The sequence below is a fragment of the Zootermopsis nevadensis genome, unplaced genomic scaffold (assembly GCF_977971745.1).
Source record: "Zootermopsis nevadensis isolate Lab colony 2312 unplaced genomic scaffold, Znev_1.0 Znev_ptg000029l, whole genome shotgun sequence".
Taxonomy (NCBI): domain Eukaryota; kingdom Metazoa; phylum Arthropoda; class Insecta; order Blattodea; family Termopsidae; genus Zootermopsis; species Zootermopsis nevadensis.
The window spans coordinates 11,529,940-11,554,194 of NW_028259161.1; the positions used below are offsets into that span (position 1 = coordinate 11,529,940).

The window sequence follows — 24,255 nt, forward strand, 5'->3', positions numbered from 1 at the left end:
ACTAAACGCTACTAGGTCGGTTCAGAGTGACTTATTTTACAGGCTGTAATACACTGTACGCTGTGCTGATTTTAACGTCTTTCGTGTTAAGTGTATTATTAATTCACCCCGGCTGCACTTTACCCCTGGGAAAGGACCACAGTACCCATTGGATAGGAGGCTGGGTGGCTTTTATATAATAAAGTTAATTCCACATACACTTTATTTAAAATAAGTATAAAGTGTTATCATTACTCACTTTATTGTATGATTATGTTGACCACCTGTCTGTTATACATTTCTGGGGAGAACTTAAAAACATTATTACTAGATTTGCTACATTAGCCCCTGAGTTAAAAAAAACATAATTTTTCTAATTTAACACAGAATTTTTTTACTTATAATTTTCTATCCCTCTGACGAATCTTTATTCTTTGCATAAAACTGATTTTATTCTAACAAATAACATTTTGGACCTGGGCAAATTACAGTGTACTGAAACAAAACTTGCCAAAGTGACTGTACAGCCTTGGAAATATTATATTATGAAATGTGCAATAACAGATGGCCATCTGAAGTATGGACTGTAAAGTACATTACACTGAATTTTTCTAAAAATCCTTCAAACATTATAAACACCAAGTTGTAAAGTATTACATATACATCATCTTATATTTTAATTATTATCAGACAGTGTAATATATGGTTACTGACATTTGGAAGAGAATTTAATTTTTTTGCAAAAAACAAAAGTACCAACATCTGGTAATATCAAAGTAGTCAACCTGCACATAAACTAAATACCGAGCAATTTGTAACATGTAAACATTATACTGTATTTGCCAGAGTATAATGCATATTTCTTACCTCTGAAGCCCCCAGAATTTACTGCATATTATGTTCATATTTCCAAAAAATGTTCATTGTATTCAGAAACTATCTGATAATATTTTTTACAACTGATGTGAATGCTGGGGTCACATTAACATTGAGGCAAATACATCAAATTCAGAAGCTCATAAAAAAAGATGAGATCTAAGATTTAGTTTTGTTCTCTTTACAGTGTCTGAAGTACAGGGGACGCTAGTCCACTTATATTCAAAACATTTCACATTTCTTGTGTGTTTAGAGCGTTAAAAAATTAAAACTAATTAGCTTCATAATACAGTAAAAATACTGATAAAATTACACCAGGAAATGCATACAGTGAAATTGAAACTGTTCTTGTATGTACTCTGAGTACACCTTTTGCCTGTATCTGAATCAGACAGGGATGTTGTACCTACAGTTAAACATTTTTAATGGGACATAAAACTCAGCTTATGCAGTTCAAACCCACATCATACTTTTTCAAGTGTACAGTAACACCAATTTAGAAACAAAAAATGGAGGAGTATCTCGAATGCTAATCATTTCCTGTGTATTAATCAATGTGCTGGGGAGGGACAAAATGGTAATCTATCATGGCAGTAACATTACAAATACATTAGCCAAAGAAACCTCCTTTATCAGTGATTAGCATTAGCTTTTATTACCAACAATTATTTAAATTACGAATATTGGCATGCTGTCCAGTTTCCTGTCTCATTTGTATGTGAAAATTCAGAAAATGGAGCTTTGTTATTAACTTACACACTGATGAACAGTTACAGTTCATAACGAGCATCCACAACATTAAAACTTGAACCATCTTTTGTTAACAGTAAAAATGAAGTACAGGTTCACATGCTGGAGTTCATTTGTAAAGGAACTGCAAATTATATGTATATGCACATGCATACAAACATTCCTAAAATGCATATCATTCTGGTGCACTTTTCAATAAAATTGAAATAATACATATAATGGTAACACTTATTTTGACAATGATAACATTAATTCATTGATGTCCTCCACAGAATTATTTGGTGGCATGTCTAAATTCTGTTCAAAATTTCTCACTTCAATGACATAACCACCAGAAATAGTAAATCATACTGTAAATTTAACATGAATGCTACTTTTATCATGCTACTAGCAAAAGAAAAACATGACCAACCATTTGGTATAAGGTAGCTACATCATCACAAATTAATTATATTGCACATGAACTGTCCAAGTTGCCAAGTTTAAATCAATATAAGAACTTAGGTTAAAAATACAACCCTAGAATGAAAGACAATTTTGTATATACTAACTAGTATAAATCTGTGGTGAAATTTCTTCAGAAAATGATGATAACTCAACATACTGATGATTCTCTTGGAAATTAATCTTGGAATCGTTCCTGATTTCATACTTTAAAACTCTAATAAGAATTTAGCACATTGACCATCGCAGCTCATGTGTGTTATAAAGAAGCAAAAATATTTATGTGCTTACTGTAAGCAGTAAATTTAAATTACTAAAATATATGTAATTGTTTAGCTTTATTGGCATTTATAAACAGAAGATTTAAATTCTGAACAAAGAGCAAGATAGAAATCACACTAAAAGGATAAATACCTTCCATCAGTTTTGAAATGTATAGTGAAGAACATAATCGGTTTTTGGCTCAAAACAAGTGCAGACTAAATGAGTAGTAGATTTTACCCCTAGTAATTTTTCTCTTTCTAAAATTTGTTTGGAAAGATGTTTCATTTTTGATACCACGTTTCATGACTCAAATATGACACATTAATATTGCATTTTCAATGATATGTTTCCATAGTTTATAAATTTCAACAGAATAAAGGCTTAGTTTCTTTGATTTTGTCACACTAAAACAGCTGCAAATTCATGGGTCAGTAGTTTTTATCCACATTATACTAGATTAGAATCCCATCCAAAACTATTATTATATATGTGAATCTTATTGTTCATGGATTTGTTATATAAGAAGTACAAATATATTTTGAAATACAAGATAAGCATGATGCTTTAAATTTCAGAAAATGAATTATTAATCACAGATGATTAACATAAAAAATTAAACGTGTCCGGAAGAATACTACTTAACTCCTAGTTTTCTTTATTTTCTTGTAGTTTTTGCTGTAAATAATTTCACAGGCATTGAGCCAATCTTCCCCTTGCAACACATGAAGTAAAGTGGGTACACATCATGAAGTGTACCCCAAAGTAAATAAAAAAGTACAAAAATAAATGGCACTTTTTTACAGATAACCCCACTTGTAAGTGACTAAATTCAATTCATTATGTGTAAAAATAATATTACTTGCAAACACAATAAAAAAGAACAAATGTATGTCTACACATTACAACCATCAATAAAATTAAAGCCTATATTTTGTTAAGGTTTCTAACCTCTATGTTGTGTTGTTATTTGACCTGGCTCACAGGCTAAGTGGTAATATGAGAACATATTTGGGACTGGTAGTTGCTACATGCTTCAAGAAGTCATCATTTTCATACTGCAAGCTTATATTTTCCATAAGATAATAGTAACAGTTTAATGACATATAACACACAGTGAATGCAAAACAGACTGCAATATGCTTCAGAAAGCAAGAAGTGCAAATACCAATCCCACCTGCTCAATAGCCAGGAGAAAAGATGTATGTATAGTAGTCGTGGACTAGACTGTTACAACTATCCTCAGGTTCTCAGGTGCCCACTGCACAATGTCAGGAGAAATACAAAGAATTCACACACTGTGTCTATTTTATGCAAACAAATTTGTTCCCATGTACCTACAAAAAAACAGCTTAAGTATCAGCCAGAACAGCCTCTGTGCACAAATTTCTCATTTAAACTGATCTTACAGGCTACATGTAGACTATGTAGTTTACTATAAGTGAATCTTGATAGTACAAATACCATTACAGTTAAGAAAGGGGTGTTACGCAAATCTTATGTTAATTAATTTGATTAATGTTAGTTTAAAAAAAACATGTACATACATAGTACTTTTTCAGACTTAATAAACCCCAAGGACTAGTTCATCCTTTTCATTGAAGGTTATCAATTTCTGGTTGCCTCTTCAATGGTAAACAACACTGCCATTATTTCTTGAGGGCTACTGAGACTTCATTAAGTTCAGACCAAAAACATACACCCTATGTTAAAGCTTTAATTTACAGACAACAACGGGCACACAAATTAACAAACCTCAATTATCTTCTGGGGGTATGTGAAGGCAGGGGCCTTCACAGACTGCTCGTTCACCAGTCTCCTTTCATTAATTTACCATCTACTTGCTTATTAATTTGTCTGTCAGCTTGTATTATACCTTCCTCTATATTCAGTAATATGTCATTTCACAGAATGGTTCTGTGACATGCAGTACTAGCATATCCTCATGATAAACATATCAAATAAAAACAGCATTCCATAATCAGGAAACAGGATTATTTGTAGAAGCAAAGAGCAAAAACAAGACAGCACTGCCCAAGCCATGTTTTGTTTGACCTATCCCATAATAGTTTTTGGTCATTTGCAGTTGCAAAGACTGTACATTCTGCACTGCTCTGTTCAATGATCTTCATGTAACCAGATTTCTGGTTACTTGTATCATGTCTTTACATGGGTTTAATCTAGAATAGTAAACTACACAGTTCAGATCTGCATCAAAAGAACAGTTTAAGTGAAACGCCTTCCTATGTTTTGCTACACGACTGACATAAAACCCAATCTGAGGTAAACTTTGTTCATCTGATGGTTATATGTAGTGACGAAGGATTACAGCTGAACAGTGTGCAGTTTTTTGTGTTCATACTCTCTCATACAGGCTTTGAGCAAAAATCCTACTTATGTAAATATTTAAGTACCATTTCATGAATAAATTGGATAAATGTCCTGCATATTATATATGAAATAAATACTACTGATAATCCTTTAATTTTCATATCGAATAGGGTGGTGTTATATTCTATGGCACACAAACGTTTTCCTGTGCAAGAGTTCAAATATAATGTATGTTAGAAGGGGTTATCATTCATTCCATCATTTCTTTCCATGAATTCACATTTTACTTCATATTTATGTCCATTAAATACATTTTAAGGAAGCTGATAAAATATAACTCTTTAGAAAATATGATTAAAACATACAGCATATGAATACTCAACATTAATACTGAAACAGCCAACAATACAACTAGATTTCACAGAAAGAAACAAGATTCCTTGAACATTATTACTAAATTAAATGTACAATTTGTGTTTGTACTATATTAAAACAGATTTCACACAACATTCAATGAAATAAGGTGAAACATACAATTATAAAATTTTTAAAAATGGGAATAACTGCTAGTGTCATAACTGTAGTTCACCCCAAGAATTCATCGGTGGATGTAATTGTGGCTTCAATCAACAATCCAAAGTCTAGTTCAGCTAAACTTGCTGTAAGTGAAATAATTACACATAATTTAAATACATGAATAAAATGGAAATTAATATTTCATAAGTTAATTGATGATATTTCCATACCTTTTGCTGTAAGTAAATCAAGAAATGTATCAAGAGGAGACAGTCTATCAGCAGAAGGAAATGCTGCAAGGCCTGAAACATAATTGAAGCATAACAGCCAGTTTTTAGTCTAAATGTTCTTCCTGAAGGAAGCAGAGTTATAAAGTTTTACATAGTCTTTTAAGAATATATCAAGAAACCTGTTGAAAAACTGACATGTAATATAAAATGCTGGAACCATCACATGTAGTCACAAGCTAAAATTTACAATTATGCTATGTGGTTTCTATTTTAGTCTGCACATTTACATCAAATATTTACATTAATTTGTTCACAGTTAAATCTGAAATATTACCTCTAGTGCTGACATGTGCAGTTTTTGCTTTGTGTGCTGGATGTCCTCTTCCCTGAGTACCCTCTACTCCTGATAAGATATTCAGTGCATGCTCCCGAGCTCGGATCATCAGACTTACTGGATGTGACCACTGATTGAGTAAACGTTTGGCTCGGGATCTTGGCAGAAACAAAAGTAATCGAAGTTTCTTTTTGACACCCTCCTGTGTGTCTTCTGTATCTGTAGAAGTCCATTCCAAGTGACTTACATTGTCAGATAAAAGGAACATGATCATACATACCAACACAAGAATCCACAGCAGTTCAGATACTAAAAACAAAATAAATTCATATACCAGATGAGACTTCTACAGATATCAATCTGCATATTTACATTATTACATCAAATATCAGGAGGGTTTGATTTATCATAACATTCTCTTTCTTTTTGTGTTTGTCAGAATTTTTTTTTAAACTGACAGCATATTACCTGCCATGATTATCTTCATTACATCAACCTGCAATTCAAATACATTCCGTTGGAGATACTGCAAGAACATGGAGAAAGACAGCGTTCGATAACCCAGATATGTGAAGAATGATGTAAATCCTTGAGGCAAGGGAAATGCCATTAAGCCAACAGCGAAGTAATAACGTTCCAGGAGAGAGAACAGAACATAACGTCTTTCTTCATCTAGTTGATCTCTAACATGAAAACATAAGTGCATATATATTAATGTATACGAATCAGAATATTATATTGAACATGGAATTACAGAGATTTGTAATCAAACTCACACGAGTGCAAATCCTCGCTCTTGTTCCTGGTGGGGATCAACAGCAGCACATTGACACAGCAGCTGACATAAGTGCTTGGACATCTCCAACTGAGCTGCTACATAGCGAGTGGCCACTACATGCACATGCATTGGTGACTGCTTACTGCTGTTCTTTAGAAGATGCATGCTTAACTCACGCAGGTTCTGAAAAAACAACATACTTTACTCTAATACAAGGAAAGTGTGTACAGTTCATATTCTAAATTATTTTGAGTTTAAAATTTGATTTCATTACAGTTAAGCCATAAACATGAAAGAGCTTCTCTGTGAGAAAATGTAAGAATGTGAAATCTTACTTGTCCTCATCATTATGAACTTTCTATTCCTATGCATCATAAGATTGTATTGCTACTGGCATCATTATTTTAGTTGTACAAAGTATCACTATCCCTTTGATTAGTAACAGAATGCCATTTGTGGAATGGTTTGTTCTCATCCTTGGACCTATTTAACATGCCTGCAATGTTCAGTCTTTCTGCAATAACTCATAATTTTCTGAATTTCTCTAGTCATTATAATACAATCACATCTGGTTAGTTTCACATGTTAGTACACTTTTTCAGGATTAGTGGATAAAAATCAAGCATAAGTTTGAAATCTCATAACATACTTCATCCACAGTGAAGAAACAGAATTACTGTATTGGTAATATTATTTTTTTATTTTTATGTTTGTGAACCTTTCTTTTTACAGGTAAGATGGAGTGAGACTATGTCTGTGGATTTGTGGCCACTAATACTGACAGAGGTAAACTGAAGGATTTGGAGAAAAACCTGTCCCAGTGCCACCACAGATCCCATATAGACTTCTCTGCAAGCAAACCCAGGCCTACATGGTAAGAATCTGGTAACTTAATGTCTGTATTATAGCATGGTCCTGTAAACCCTTACTCTTACTACCTGTTTGTCCTGCTCCACACACCATATTTAACTTACCACAGAAATTACATGCTCCTGTTTGCTGGCTGTACAGCTTTCAACCTCATAAAATGGCAACACATCCATTCCTGAAACTTTCCGTGTTCCTGCAATCGCAGCCAGATCAGCCAGTGTACCTGAGCCTACCAAACTTGTTCCTGGTGAAAGAGGTGTGCTGGAGCGTGATAATGCCTCTGGCTGTAACAACCAAGCTATGTTACTTCCCTGCACTTTACAGTCCTTTCTAGGATCAGCTTTCTTGTGTTTATAGTTCTTTAGACCAAGATAATAAAGTATCACAAATCATGGGAGAAGTTAGAACTCTGTGTTTCAAGATTATGGGCACTATGTGAGACAAGTAATTTACATTTTGCAGTGATGTTTGCTATGAACAACACCAAGACTCTTTGAGTAAAAGGGTATGAATAATTCTTCCATATATCAGCAGTAATGCTTTGAAACATACTGTGATTAGATATGTACCAGAAGCTCACATTTAAGTAAATATTGGGAAGATATATATATAAGTGGTTTTCACTAATGAAATATATGGGATTATCTGCCGGTGCTTACAAACCTGAATCAAACACATATTATAATATGTGTTTACAATCAAAATATCTGTAAATCATCATTTAATTCAGTTTTTGTAAATATTTTCCAACAAAATATAATTAATATAACAACTTTAGCTTTAATATTAAAAACAAAATGATACAAAGTAGTCATATTACTAGGTAAACAAACCAAAGAAATAAACACAGGCAAATTTAAGTTCATAGCAATACCATAAAAACAATGTGGTCAGCGTATCTTATTAACACAGTACCTGGTAACATACGAGAGAGACCATGAGTTTGTCAGCCACTAAACTGGGTCTGAATCTTGGTCTCTGCTCCTTGCCTGTCCTCCTCGTCAGCTGATCCCAAAGCCTAGTCCACATATCTACACGATATGGAACCAACCTCTGCTGTGGTGACAACAACATCATCTCAGTATTCCATAATGTTTCTTGATTAAGGGACATACTCTGGCGATTCACCTAGTGGGCACATATTTGGTGGAGAACATTATGAGCAACTGAACTTTTTTAAGTCAGTAATTAAGATGCCTACCAACTGATTGCTAAGAATGAAAATTACATGTCTAAGAGAAACAGACAAGAATACCAATGAGAATTGACAAAGGGAAATAAAATGATATATTGGTTTTTGTATTTCTATATTCCTTATATACATAACTGTTTACAGTTTTATATATTTTTTAAATAAATGTGTACAGGAAGAAAATCAGAAATAAATATAATATAAAGATGGCAGACTAACTTTGACTTCCAACTCAAATACATGAGTGATGGTACTTAGTGGCAGCAGGGCAACAAGTGACATTGCATCAGCTGGGAGATTTCTCTGTGCTGCAGCAAAGGCTCCAGCAATAATCACTTCCTGTAGCAACTGTGGAACACTCAGTTTGACAGGGTGCTCTGCTACAAACATCAGCAACTGGAATGTGTAGACAAACTGGGCCATAAATCAGGCACATTAATATTAATTTCTTATGTCTTTTAACAATGCTGTTTCTGCAGAAATTGTAGAGCATTGATGATTTCTAAAATGTGATTTAGGAAAGAAATGGAAACAAATATTTGCACCTTATTTCAAGATACTATCCCAGCATTTGTCTGCAATACATAAGAAATATAACCAAAAACTTCAATCAAGATAACTGATCTAGTAAAGATGCAAAAAGACAATAAATATGAAGCAAGATTGATAAAACTGTATGCTCAATGGTTTGAAAGTCTTGAAAGATTAGAACAGAATAAAGAAGAAATGTAATGTAGTCAATGTACATGGTATTAAATCATGAAAGATGAAAAATATAATGTGACAAATTATCTTAAGTTGTGTACTACCATAATGCCACAATAATTTAAATGAGAGTTCACAGTGGCTTCTCTACTTCTAGGAGCATTACAAGCAATGCACCTGTTGAAGCATTTGTCAAATTTTATGTGGGCACATCTTTGACATCTTAATATTCTGACTGATTTAATTGTTGCTTATTTAATTATACTGTGTCGACTAAAAGGATATAGTTTCAAATACGATATAACAGTAATCATGAATACTGAATAGGGTGGGGTTGATATGGAATGAAGGAGTTTAATAAAGTCTGTTTCAAGGTTATGTCCTATTCACTTCAAGAAACTGAACAGAACAATGTAAAGCCTGTGTCAAGATAGCTCATTCCCAAAAAAGGGTATGAAAGATGTGTCTCTTTAGTACAGATTACACCTAAAACTTGATGTTCCCATGGTAATAAAGATATCAATCACAATCTTCTCTGTTGTGATGTCATGTGGTCTTGTAGGTGAACGTCAATGTTATAGAGAAACATATCGCATCCATCTTCAGCATGAAGTGAGCTAAGGATGAAGGCAACACATTCCTCCAAATTGTTGGTAACAATCTACCAGTTCATGTGACATCACAACCCAGAAGATAGTGATTAACAGGTCACATAATGGCAAGTAAAGGGTCAGAAATTCTCAACACAAGTGTTAGCATGGTTGTTATGAAACACAGGTGTGTCATGATATAATATTGCTAGTGCAGCTGTAAGTGTTCTGTTGCAAACAAGAAGGGGAGGAACTAAAAATATAGGGGATTTATGAGTATCAAAAAAGTATGAGAAGGAATGATGCATTTGGTTAGAAATAAAACTGGTTGCAGGTACATACCTTAGACACTTCAGGGCACAAAATTTCACAATGATTAAAGGTTACAGTATGTACTTCATCCATAAAAATAATATGGGATTGAAATACAACCAATTATGCACTTCATTAAATTTGACTTCAATAATATTGTGGATGAAGTGATGAGCCACTAAGAAATGTATTTTATTGAGAGTAAAGAGTAGGCAAATTTGGAAATTATGTAGCAAGTTAGCGTTTTGAAATGTGATATATTCAGGCTGGGCTTCCACTAAAATTATACATAACAGTATAATTTAAAAGATTTTACCTACTTTTCACTAGTTTTAATTATAACAATTTAATCCTTAAGCATAAATTTTCAATATAAATATCAGTGGAATGTAATGCTTCTCACCAAATTACATGAAAACAACACATATCATTTTCTCTTGTCTTTTATAGAAATTTGTTAGGTATTCATGATACAATTAAATACTGACCTAACACTGGTAAAACTTATGGTTCAATACCGCCAGTAAAAAACCTGTCAATATACACTGTCCTGATCAAATTCCATGCACCTCCCATCTTCACAACCTATTTTCCTATGAATTAACTACTGACATGACACCGCCCCAAAGAGAGAGAGAGAGGATGGCCATCATTATATTACCTCTGTTACAGTTTCCAAATCTCCTTGGTGAACTAAGAAATAGTGTAGTATTGCAAGCTGGTTTTCTAAAGAGTGATCACATTTAAAAGTTTCTACAAGGTGTCCAGTAGTCACTGTGAGTGGTATCAAGTCCAAAGTTGGTAGGTCTACTGTAACAGTGTTGCCATACTGTAGCAGTGGCACAAGATGTGAAGTATATGATGGAATGCCTGGCAAAGTGCAGCTCATAAGTATATGGCAGCATGGTTCATGAGCCAGTCCAATATCAAGAAGGTGTGTAAACAGGCCTGGTGCATATACTATCATATGCTGATCTGTGAAGAAGAGAGTTTGTATATATTTAACAAAGAACAAGAAAGGTTAAAATCCAAAACCAGAATATTAGTGAAGGTTTGCAAGTTGAATTGGTTCAAGAAGTGTTAGTGAATTATGGATATAGTGGTATGGACATAGACAATAGTACCATTTCTTTACAAGTGCCAGAAATGAATATGTCAAATAAATGACCTACGAGAAGACTAAGGACCAGATGGAAAAACCAAGTGAGGGAATATACATAAAATAGATTATTGAGAGTGGACATAGTTGCAGGAATTATGGGGGACAGAGAGGTCCTTGTTATAAGGAAATTTATTCTGGTGGAAATATTAATTGATAATGGTAATATCCCATGCCTGTGCCTATGACTTGCCTAATTTATGGAAGTTAAAATGGAGTTCTGCATTAGTGAGCACAAGGTAAACAAAATTTGGAAACAGTGTATGAAGTCTATATGAATCCACTCTGCAACCATTAATTAATCCACTAAGATACTTGCATTCCCCATATAACACTTCTCTATTTAACCCAATCATTACTGGTCTAGATAAGAGAGTGTTTAATGCTGCATACTGGACAATTGCTTAGAATAATGAGGCATAAAACTTTTGCAGTAATATTACAATGAAATTTTCTAGTTTATAACTTTATTGTATAGTATCACTCTTCAACACAAAAATTACATAAATGAGAAAGTTTTGTTCTGTATGCCTTTTACAAGAAGCCATCTTTGTTACTAGAACAGCTTGCATTTTTATTCTGAAAAATTCTATTAGCTATAATTCTATTATTATTGATTACATGAGTCAGAAGTAGTTATGACTATTTATTATATATGGCACAAGCTTCCAACATTCTGTATATAAAAGTCTGAAATGTCACAGTATGCTGAAAGGTCACAGGTTAACAAAGTTAATGATGTCTCAGCATGTTTAGTTATGTACAGAGTGATAATGCTTGGATGTACTGTGTTAATACACTGTGTGTAAGCAAATGGTAAACATATGAAGTCTGGTTTAGCAGATATGTATTCCACTGGAGAGATTTACTTGCTAGTGTGATGAACATGTGACTGACTTTATAAATCTTTATTTACCTCCATACAATGCAAAGGTTGGCTTCATTGCTCTAGCCTGTGACCATAGAATTCCAGGTACAACACAGTGAATTACACAGCCATGATGAAGCAGTGTCACAGAATATGCAAAATGAACTGTAGTGGACAATTCTTCCAAATTCCGTGCCTCAGTCATTGGTGGCTTCACAGGCTGAAATAGTGTATTATGAAGCAAAATTAATTAATTCACCTTTGTGTCTAATTAATGGTTGTGAATTTCTTTTATTTAATTCAATTTTTTATTATTTACACTAAGAACTATAACATTACTTTAATATATTCTTCAAAAATAATTTTTAATGCAATTTTTGAAGAAAGGTGACTTTATTCAGTACCCACAGTTTTCTATATAAAACCTGTGTAAAAGCATGTGTGAATTACAACAGTAAATATGAGGTAAGTCAAAAGCAAAGCCAATTTAAACATAGTTCAAAACAGTTTATTCCAAAAGCATGAACTTCAAACATAATCCTTACTTCTCACAAGTATTTCTTTCAGTCACTGACAAGCTAATTCAACAATATATTATCCTGCCACAGGATAACTTCTATCTTTTGAGAACCATGTATTAACTCTGAAGCCGCTAAAGCCACTTCCTTACAGCTATTACATAAACAAACCACCATACAGTATTCAGTGTGCACCACTTAGGAAAGTAATCTGTGCTTACAATTGACAATGAAAACTGAAAATAAGACATGTTTTCAGAACTGTCAGTACAGTCATGGCAGCTGCTGTGCTTAATGCTGAACACAAAAACATTCCTATCTTGTGTTAACTGGCTGGCTATGGACTGGATGCATATTTTGATTACTATCAGAGGTATTATTACTTTTCCCTTTACTAAAATATCCACAGTGGCTCTAGTACAGAATGAATCAGCCTTACATCCTCTTCTCCATGAGGAAGAGCATCAAAAGTGTAATCATTCATTTCTAGAGCTGAGATTAAGAAACATTCATGTATTTTGTACACCTACATGGTGTGCTGCTAGTAATCACAGATATGACCACTTTTTAGCTTCTCAACAAATAACAGAAAGTGATAAAAAGTCTTTACATTAAGCAGTCGTGTCTTCACATCATCCCCATTTAAAATTAATTTATAAAGCTGTTCTTTCAATGAAATGTATTTTGAGGTATTAAAGCTTTCTTCCTGATGGAATTCATAATTACAGTGTGAGTGGATATTCACTTTACCTGGTACAAGTAATGATGGCAGATGCAGACAAGACCTTTGGGATCACACACCACCTGAAGATCAAGTGAGCAATCATGTACTCGAAGAGGAATAGGGTCATCCTCATATCCACCACATGGCAGTGATTTTTTTGAAAGCTGTGGTAGATTTAATGGTATATTGAGCTGAAAGTAAGTAGGCAAAAAAAATAAGAAGATCAATACTGGAACAGTGACTCCTGCCTTTAAATTATGAAATAATGCAATACCCTTATAAAAAGAGAAAAATAACATGAATTATTTTTATAAACTTTCAATGTATTGTACCAAAACACACTTTTAGAATATATTTCTATTCTGTCACTTTCCTCTCTAGAGGTGAGAATAGTCTATCCTTCATAAAAATGCCTACATAACGCGGAAAGAGATCCAAAAATTCAACAATGAATATGAAGAAATCTCACTTTGTAATGTAAAAATATGATGATAAATAGGCCTACCTATATAAGACATGTATGCTTCAAAATTAATTAGATTTATATTTTAATTAATTACAATACTATGATTTGGCAAATAGGCCTATCAATATAAGAAACATATCTAATATAATTCTCTTGGGCAACAAGCCGCATCAGTTCCGAACACAAGCCCAATGTTTCAGAGACCTTCTCTGTCTCCATCGTGGGGGAAATGATGTGATGGTTGACTGCTATAAGATATTTCTACACAATTAATGCCTAATGACTGTTGGCAAATGGGGGATAGTGACTAAATAATATCAAAAGAATTTGCTGCTATCCCCCGATTTGCTAATGGTTGTATGGGGAGGAAGCATCAACTATGTACATAAACATATAGCAGTCAATCATCACATCATTCCCCTGATGATTAAGGTAGAGAAGTTCTCTAAAATGTTGGGCTTCTGTCCATAACTGATGTTGCTTGTTGCCTTAGAGGAATTTATTAAAGTTCAGTCATCATGAGAGCATCAAGTCATATATAAGAAACACACGGTTGTTTCACAGTTAGATTCATGTTTTAATATCAGGGTGAATGCAAAGGGTTAATACCTCACAACATGAGAGCAATGTTGAACATTAAAACATTTTCGACTTTCCTGCTCCTAAACATAGTTTACTTTAATGTACATTCAAATTTATTATCAAAAACATATTCTATGATCCATAAATGTATTATATAAAGCAAAACTATATCTGTGTCCATAGTTACTTGTGTCATACCACAGTCTCATGCGGCATATCATCGTGAAACTGAAGGCAAGATAAAGTTGGATTCAGTTCTTCTTCTCTCCCTTCCTCTGGTTCTTCACCCTCAACAATAAGCTGAGGTTTACGGTAATGAATATAATACAGAGACTGATTTATGGAATCCCACTGTGCCCATGAAAATGATCGAACCATTGACTCAGTGTTCAAGCAACCAAATAAATCCTGAAATAAAATCATTAATATGACAGTTTGCCATTTGGCTAACTGTGGATTATTTTCTTAGTAAGAGCAAAATATTTTATTTATAACAAACAAAAACCAATAAGCATTGTTAACTTCAAAGAATATAATATAACAACAATTTATTGCAGACAAAAGTCACAGTATCCAGTTTCACCCATCTCATATTACACTACATCACAGAATGTAGATTTAATTAAATTCTTACAAATCAAGTATTTTCAGCTTCTATTATATTAGTGTGTGCAAACAGATAAAATAAGGAGGGGGAATATATAAATATAAAATTTATGCGAGATTTGAGGTTCCTACAGCAGTGATGTGCATGGGTTCTGATGCCCTAATGATGGAGAGAGCATGTTTCTCCAAAATGTTTGTATCTACCTACAATCCCACACAGCATCACAACTCGGAACACCAACAATGACAATACATAATTTGAAAGTGATAAAAAAAATTTATTTGTTTATAAACTGAATTTTGTTGTTATGCCCATTTTTGAGCTATAAAAAACTATAAAAATATACCAGTGAAAATAAAAGTTTAATGACTCATGAAGCAAGTTCTCTAATCATAATCCTGGCTTTTCTTCTAACAGAGTTTCAATTTTGTTACTGGAATATTGGGTGTTGGAGTCCTTAATGTCCCCTTTAAATGTTTTGTATTCTAAATAAGTTGTCAAAACTTTCTTGTTCAAGTTAGGTAGTTTTAGAACCATTTAAACTTCACCAAATCATTCAAACAATAAGAGTTTGCACAAACCTGAATACAATATATATATACAGGTAGCCCTCGACTTATGCTGGGGATGCGTTCCTGGATGAACCGGCGCAAACGGAATCAGTGTAAATTGAAACCGTTTTATAATGTAGATCAATGCGTTTCCAGCACCCAAACATTGACGAGTAATATAATAGCATTACATTTAAAGCTCTGAAATAACGGAAATAAAATAAAGGGAATTTAAAAAATATATTTTATATACCTACAATCGGCGATTCGTTGGTCCCCGTGATTGACTGCAATTCTTTCATGTGATTGATGTGTACAGTCATCTCTGCTGTTATGGGATAGCTGCATTCATGTAAGACGCTGACCCATAGAAAATCGCGTAGTAAAAATATCCCCTCCGTAGAGATTAAATTAGTCCTTTGGAAGTTTAAAGCACCAGGAATGAAATTGCATAAGAGCAAACTCGCATATGCAAAAGTTTTTATTTCACAAACAGCTTTTACCGATCCATCAAATTCACGTTAACGAAACATATGTAATTGCAGAGATGACTGTATTTATAATTTTTATTCAAAATCAGCGATGTAAGAATTACGATTTAGTATAAGATACATTGTAAAACGTTATAAATAAGTATTTTTTTCACTTTTTGGCTTGCTGGTTTCAAAATCGGCTTTATTCTGAATCGGCGCAAATCGAGGGCTACCTGTATATCACAAATTCTTGAAGGAAGAGTGAATGAAAGGATCTGTATCATTTTGTTTATTATGCAATAAATATAATTCTTAGTACAATTTGTGCTAAAAATTCTGTTCTTTACCATTGTAATCAGTATAACACTGAGTACTAAAGGTTGAATTAAAACAAGACTAAACATACCATCTCATAACTTCCATCCTCTTTCAGATGAACCTGATTCAGTGAGATAGCTGAAAGTAAAACATAAAGATGAAAATGTATGTATACTGCAGGAACATTGCTATAACTTCAGAGAGAGTTGCTGTTAACATGAAAGTTAGGAAATGCAGTGAGATTGGGTTGACTTACATAAGTGAAGAAGTGCAGGAGCAAGACCCAGCTAGTGACTAAGCTGTAAATCACTGCTGATAAAGGCAGTTAGTTTTAGCTATGCTTCTTATAGGCAAAAGAATCTTACTAACCAATTATATTTCTAAGTGTATCATTCCAATAACTTATCAATCAATAATAATACTGCTTGATACTCAGTTTCAAAGTCATGCTACTAGAAGTCACCTGAATGTAGCATTTCTTACATCCCCTCATGTCTGCAATACCAAAACGATTGCTGTATAAAATTATAAAGTGGAAAAAGTTGTTGGTAATCAATACAGTATATTTAATGTAACTTTTGTTGGGTAATTTCCATTACAAATTAAAAACAGCAACATACCAGTAAATCCCCTTCTTTATCTTGCCTTTAAAATTTGTGACCTATTTTAGGTTTATCTACACATTTTGTGTGCCAATGAATATCAACAAAATGAAATTATTAAAGTTCCTGCAGTTAATCAGAAATGAGAAGTCAATAATATTATCTTACATTCTTGATGTACAAATAAGAGGAACTTTTCAGTGGCAACATGTTCTTTCTTTCTATACAAGAACTGAATCATAATCTGCTGGGATCTCACAAGTCCAAAATCTTTTGGTTTCCTCTGTTCCTCTGGCAATCTTATATCCAATGAGAAAACTTTATACACATCCAAGGAAAATACATCTGACATTCCTTTGTCTGTTTTTTCATTTGGAGATGGGCAGACTTTCTCTTTTGTTACAAAACCTATGAATAGAACAGATATCATATAAGACTTGAAGCTTTTGTGGTGACTAAATGCAATAAAATCATCTTCTTGGGTGACAAGCCATGCCACAACATTCCCTGATGATGGAGACAGAGTGTGTCTTGAAAAGTTGGACTATAATTCCATTTAGACATGGCTTGTCGCCCAAGAAGATTGTATTCCATTTAGAACAGTTATAACTTTCTTTTCAACAATTAACTTAATATAAAATTTATTTGAAGAATGCCGTCTTCTGGGTTATTGCACCGTGTAGTCTGGAAGATTTCCACCAACGCAATGTCATACTGCCTCTGTCATCACCCTGATGACGGAGGCAGTATGACCTCTGAAAAGTTGGTGGAAATCTACCAGACTACACGGCGCAATAACCCAGGAGACGGCAATCTTCAGACTCACCGCTGTGAAAACCTCAAATCCTACATACAATTGAATTGGTTAGATGGAAAATGAAACAGGTCCATACATACATATACAGGATCTACAATTTATGAGGTTGCGGTTGTGCTTGCATTGCGTGGTCGGCTGGAGCTCTGTTGATGTGGGCGGGAGTTGTGCGCGTTCTTCCGGTGGGTGACCGGCGAATCAGTTTCAGTACCGCTAGTAACAGCGAGCTACGAATATTTCTCGTCACTAATGCATGTTATTACATTAATTGTTCTTAACCTTAAATCATAAAAGATGTTCAAAGTGACTTCCTTGTGCTTGCAGGCAAGCTTCACATCTCGTTAACATGTTTCAAAATACTCGACGAAGCTCTTCTTGGGAAATTGCCCAAATCAATTGTCGAATATAGACAGAGTATGTGAAGTGTATGTCTCAAATACATTTTGTACCATGCTGAATTGTACTTTATTAATTGAATACCTCAATATAATCCAGGTATGATAATGATTAAAATTAATTATATTTACAAATTCTGAAAGAAACCTTGCAATTTTGGAACACTTCTTCCACAACTTCCATATGACAGAAGTGACTTTTTATGGAACCAAACCCACCATTTCTACATCAATAATCTGTTCTGTCTCCACTTTTTCTACAGACAACTTGCTGGTATTTGAAGTCTTGTCAATAAGCGTGAATTTGTGCTTCAAGACAGCATTCATAAATTGAAAATATAGAGGTAATAACAGAGTAAACATGTCACACTACAAATACATTTATGAACAGGTTGAGTTTTTCTAGTCTGCAAAATTAGTAATCTGATAACTGCAGCTACTGGAATTACCCACTTGGGATGTTGTACAGAATAATATATTTTAGAAAACAACAAAAGTCTATGAAATGAGTATGAGGAAGACAATGGATAACATATGAGGGTGGATTCTATTTTAAAGTAAATATTTGGCATATGAACCCTCATTAAGCTGAGGAAGGTCGGTTCATCTTGCGTTATGTCAGATGGATGTAATTAGTTGTAGCCAATATGAAGTTTTATATCACAAATGTGATGAAATTATTAGGCAAATTTCTGCAAATTTCCAATAAATTTGGAGTTATCTTGGAGACAGAATGAAACAAAGTTTCTACTGCAAGTAATTTTAATGCATAAACTTACCTAGTAAAGTGTGACTATGGTTTATAGAAGCTTGGATGGTGTTAACATATTTGTTAAATGTACATAATACCTGAAATTAGGGCAAAATTGTGGTTAATTGAAATGAAAACATGAACACTAATTAATTAAAGTAATATGTACAATTGAAGTACAAGGGTTTGAAACATTAATGGCTGGTTATGTAAAGAAAGTTAGAGTCAAAGGATAAATATTTATAACATATAAACTACAAATTACAATGAAGGGATGTTGGATAAGCACATGCAAAATCATGCAATGGTTCTATCATACAGGTTCCTATTACACTATTACCTGAAACTAATAAGTGATTGCTACATCACTATAAGAAGACATAAAATAGTAACATGAACATAATGAAAGTGCCTCAGTTCTGTTGGGTATGGGATAATGGTGAAATATAAAGCAGTACATAATAAACTATTATCTTCATAAGAAACCACCAGACTAGTCACACTTTTGTGAGTACACTTTCTGTTTTCCTTTTCACTTGTGTATTTCATGTTTCTGAACATTACTTTAATAAATGTTCAAGTAAAACAGACATGGTTCTTGTGTTTGAGCCATGTTACTTGTTTAACCATACCTGACGTTTTGGTAAACATTGGATGTAACTGTACCCATTCAGTTCTTCTACTTTAAATATTCAGAGAAATACCTGATAAGGTGCTAAAAAGAACACAAAATGAGAAGCACTTATTACAGCAAGGGAACTTGACAGTACCAGGTGCTTTTCAGTCACACCAAAACCTCTCTTGAAATTAAAATGATCAGATACAAGTATCTAGGCCACCTGATTAATATATACAGTAATTAACTAACAGCATGATAACAGAGCATGAAGATTCAACACTGCTAATACCACAGCCACAATTGGATATGGTCCTGGGATAGTTATCTCATAACATTTTTGGTCTTCCAATAAGTTTCCCCACCAAAAGTCAGTACGAATTCCTTCTCTACCTCGTCATAGCCACAGGTTTGGTATTGGACACATCTGTTTTAAAATTTGTATGATATATATTTTCAGTGCATCTTTTCTCATAATTTAAAATATTGTTAGAAAATTTAAACAATAGTCCAGTTTAAGTTTAGTAGAAAAAAAACATGATTGATTCGATGAAAAACTTTGTTTACACTTAAATACCTTCAGGATATTGTTCTTTTGATGATAAAGTCCAATAGAGCTTTGCAGTTTTGACACACCTTCATCAACATCAAATTCTGTCAACCAACTGACCAAGAGGCTTCCGTCTTGTTCTTGTCCAAGTAGTTTCCATTCCTTCCCTTCACCTGAAAATTGCCATAAAGCAGTGGATCTCAGTGCTTAGATGAAAATACACCACATCCACAGACACAGCAGGTACCTTTTTCAATAATGTTTTTATATGATCTCACATACTCATAACTAGGAACATCATACTTAGATACTCTGAAAAAAATTTGACTTCATTTTCCCAAACAATATAAGTGCAGTTTCAGTTTTACATTCATTTAATGTTTAAAAACAGAAGTCAGTCTGCTTAAACTTTTTCAAATCTTGTGAGAAAGAATATTTTATTTCTTGTAACCTTCTCTATGAACCCTTATTTATAAGAGTTTTCAAACAAGCAATAAATGTTGTTATTCCCAATACAATCAACCATTAATAAATAGAACAAATATAGAAGATTTCTGTCTTCTGGGTTGTTGCACTGTGTAGTCTGGTCGATGTTAATGAATATTCATCGCCCTGATGACGGAGGCAGTATGACCTCTGAAACGTTGGTTAACATCGACCAGACTACACAGCTCAACAACCCAGAAGGCAGAAATCTTCATACTCACCACTGTGAAAACTTAAAATCTTACAGAACAAATATACATTTTAGCAATGTCCTCCCCTCTCAGTACTACAACTGATCCAATTACATTACTAAAAAGCTCAGACAGTGTATTCCATGAAGATGGCTGTCTTCTGGATTGTTGCGCCATGTAGTCTGGTAGAAATTTACCGACGTTTCAGAGTTCCATGCTGCCGCCATCATCAGAGCAATGAGTAATCCTACACAGTGTATTCCATACCATAATACACATAGTATCCTCATGCATTCTTTGCAATGTGCCTTGCTTGATAGTTCATACTTGGCCACCACATTGCAGCACCTCATAACTTTCTTTATCCATCATTTTGTGATCACATAATGTAGCATATTCAAAGGTATGATTTTCAGGTCATGCAGAACAGCACAAATCCATCCAATGGTTTTCGATTTGAATCAACTGGACTTCATGGAAAGAAGGCATAACTGAAACCATGTCCATTTGCACAGGCCACACAGGTCATGTAGCTATATTATCTTTACATGTTTTATAGAGTTTAAATAATGAGATTCATATGCTATTACATCACCCCCTTATCAAACCCTTTACTGAAACACAATGACATGAGAAAACAATGTCTTGCTGCAGTAACAATTTTCTTTGAAACTACAGAAATACAATATTTTAATAACTAAATGAGATATTTTGTTCTGAGGATGACTTTCTTCTGATATGTAGCATCATGAAGACAGATATCTTCATACTCATTACCATGAGAATGTGATATGTCACCAATTTTTTTATCTTTTTTTGTGGAAAATTCTTTCCTGCACATAATACTTTGCATGATAAAGTGTTTCACTTAAAGAGAGATACAATTGATTTTAAACAATCTAAAAAATAAAATAAAGTCATATTATCAGATATACCAGTCTGAGAAATCTAACTACATTCAATGGCACAACTAGTTCCCTAAAGACAGTTTCCTTTATGTCTTATTAATTTTCACAGTTTATTTTGAACACACTGAAATTATGTAATTCTTGTAATCTTGCTGTCTGTTATATTATGTGCATTGTACATGGATAATTTATGTCTTCAGTGTCTGAATTGTTTTGTATGGACCTTCACCACCAGTAAAATCAGGTCATAAAATGAGCACAGAAATGGAAATAAAAGGTTTAAAACAAGTGCTAAAATTATATTAAGAATCTGTTAAACTTGGCATGTTTGTGAGACAAGAAATAGCATTCTATTAAAACAGCAGAGGTTCTCACCCTTTTTTGCTGGCATACCACTAATTTAATATATTAAAATACCAGTAACCAAATGCTTTCAAGGAAAACTTATTTATGTTAATATTATCTTTTGATTTTCTTACTTAGTTTGCGTACCACTAGTCATACACGCATCATAGGTTGAGAAACGCTGATCTAGAGAGTTTGCCACAATATCCTCTTCTGCTGATTATATAGAAGGGATTCCCCTAACTAAAATAAGCATTTGCTTTATTCACCAATAGGAGGCCTTTTAGGAACAAACAGGATTTTTCATATTGGTATTTTTGAGATTTTAAATTGTTGACTTTTTATCTTACAATTTATGTTTGCCTAAATTCAAATGGAAAAGTCTGATCCTTTTTTACCAATACACATACTAACCTTTTTCATCTTACATAAATTCTTTGATCTTAGCATATTGTAGTCCCTGGTTTGAAAGCTCATATGCACTGTGTCTGTTATTAACAGGATACAAGGAATGATTCATCCTCCCTATCAGGGTGCATTAGGCTGATTAACTGAATGTCATGGCCAAATGGTTAACACACCTTCATATTTGGGAGGTCCTGGGTTCAAATATCAGCCTAGAGACCAGCTACTCTGAATGGGTTTTTGTGATTTTCCTCAGTCCCACCAGGCAAATGCCAGAATAGTATCTTAAATCAGTCCATGACTGCTTCCATTAACATCCTTTCCAATTCATCATTTACTATCATCATCTCATTTGATGAAATGTAGTCTGAGGTACTAAAAAAACATTGTTAAATAATAAATAAATAAATTCATTACACTGATTAAGGTTAAGATCAACTGTACATAATCCAATAAATTTGATGGTCCATTCACAACTGTACCCAGAGATTCAATTCAGTTGGTTGTAAAGAATTAACTTGATTTTTATTCAAAGCAACAAAATAATGGAAATATGAAACTACATTGGTTATAAATCAGGGATTCACAACCTGTGGTCTGCATACTACCCATCTGTGTGTTTTGTGTGGCCCATGTACAATTTTTATAATACTGTATTAACGTATGTGAAGAAAAATAGTTATTTGATATCATAAAACATATGTTAAAATTATCAGTACCTGGCAGGGCCTTAACTAATTACTGATCAACACGTGAAGGGATGCAATCAAATCACAAGATGATGAATTAAATCTGAGACTGAAAAATTATTGTAGCAAAACCACTTTCAAGTATCTCAATAATGACCATTTTGTTAAAGAAAATTACTGAGTGACATGTGAACTAGTCTGCAATAAAAGGCATGATTTAGTAACATTTTCTTTAATACACTACAATGGCATTTCAACACAGTGTCCTGATTTATAAAACTATAATCTGAATCAATATCAAGGGGTGAATGTGGCCCAAAGTATGGAAAAGGTTAAGAATCTCAATTCTAAACACTAAAGTTTACATATAATTGACAAAAATATGGTAAAATCCTTTTTATCCTTTCCTTTCTTCAGTATGTATTTGTGATCAACATACTGCTCCCCTGTTTCAACATCTGAACCAGTTAATATTTACTAACTTGGTATTGTTGGCTACCTTATCTGATAATTTGTAATCCCCTATAACCAATAATAGAGCTGGGATAGCTCAGTGAGTATAGCGACTAGCTACGGGCTGGATCATTCATTCAATTAATAAATAGAGGGATTTTATTTTTGGTCATGATCTCAAAGATACCTTAACAGAAACATCCTAGATAGTATCATAACGTGTCCTTGACAATATTTACATCACTGGTCTGCCTTCTCTAATAAAGTATAAAATAACTCCCGTATTGCATGATTCAGTAACATTGTATTTAAATTCTAAATCGTTACCTTTGTGCGACTGGGATTGTAAAACCCCGTACAATTTCTTTCCAAGATTGTCTAGTGTGACCATATCTTTATAACAAAGGTCATTTACAGGGTTTCAGTACGTTTTAAGGAAGGGCTCTACGAACACCAATACAGTAAATTAAACAACTAAGATACGAATGGTTATTTTGCTATAATGACTTTATCTTTAGTTAAAATGTTGGAAATGCTATTAAATGTTTGTTCTAAAACTTGTTATTGATACTCTTTTGACTAGTCTATATGAACACTATTTCGCGCAATATTTTTA

At 33.5% G+C, this 24,255-nt stretch overlaps 1 protein-coding gene and 1 long non-coding RNA gene across 7 annotated transcripts; one reads left to right on the forward strand and one right to left on the reverse strand.

The window, feature by feature from the left end:
• Positions 1 to 184: 184 nt before the first annotated feature.
• On the reverse strand, positions 185 to 24,114 carry pigeon (gamma-secretase activating protein pigeon). Of its 6 annotated transcripts, none has more exons than XM_022082254.2 (17): positions 23,967 to 24,114; positions 20,190 to 20,335; positions 19,025 to 19,094; positions 17,205 to 17,444; positions 16,523 to 16,572; positions 14,684 to 14,893; positions 13,464 to 13,628; positions 12,244 to 12,415; positions 10,830 to 11,143; positions 8,781 to 8,957; positions 8,285 to 8,425; positions 7,474 to 7,653; positions 6,498 to 6,682; positions 6,190 to 6,404; positions 5,722 to 6,030; positions 5,388 to 5,459; positions 185 to 5,300 (listed from the first exon to the last, which is right to left on the reverse strand). In XM_022082254.2, exons 1-17 carry the CDS (start codon positions 24,028 to 24,030, stop codon positions 5,227 to 5,229), a joined length of 2,784 nt encoding a protein of 927 aa, XP_021937946.1. In that variant the 5' UTR covers positions 24,031 to 24,114; the 3' UTR covers positions 185 to 5,226. The 6 variants fall into 6 exon arrangements, with proteins under 6 accessions (XP_021937946.1, XP_021937945.1, XP_021937948.1 ...); XM_022082253.2 differs by having other exon boundaries at positions 8,285 to 8,497; positions 23,967 to 24,111; XM_022082256.2 differs by having other exon boundaries at positions 5,722 to 5,940; positions 8,285 to 8,497; positions 23,967 to 24,101.
• Positions 12,412 to 16,437, forward strand: LOC147872261 (uncharacterized). The gene is made up of 2 exons (XR_015537638.1): positions 12,412 to 12,660; positions 13,442 to 16,437. It is a non-coding gene; the product is annotated as an uncharacterized LOC147872261 (long non-coding RNA).
• Positions 24,115 to 24,255: the final 141 nt, after the last annotated feature.

Bases quoted from the DNA above. Each gene is read 5' to 3' on its own strand.
- pigeon (XM_022082253.2), bottom strand. From the start codon at position 24,030: ATGGTCACACTAGACAATCTTGGAAAGAAATTGTACGGGGTTTTACAA. The intron at 11,144-12,243 runs GTAAATAAAGAT...TCTTCTTCACAG, and splicing joins AACCTTTGCATTGTATGGAG to ATCAGCATATGATAGTATAT. The intron at 8,958-10,829 runs GTAATATAATGA...TACACATTCCAG, and splicing joins ATTTGGAAACTGTAACAGAG to TTGCTGATGTTTGTAGCAGA.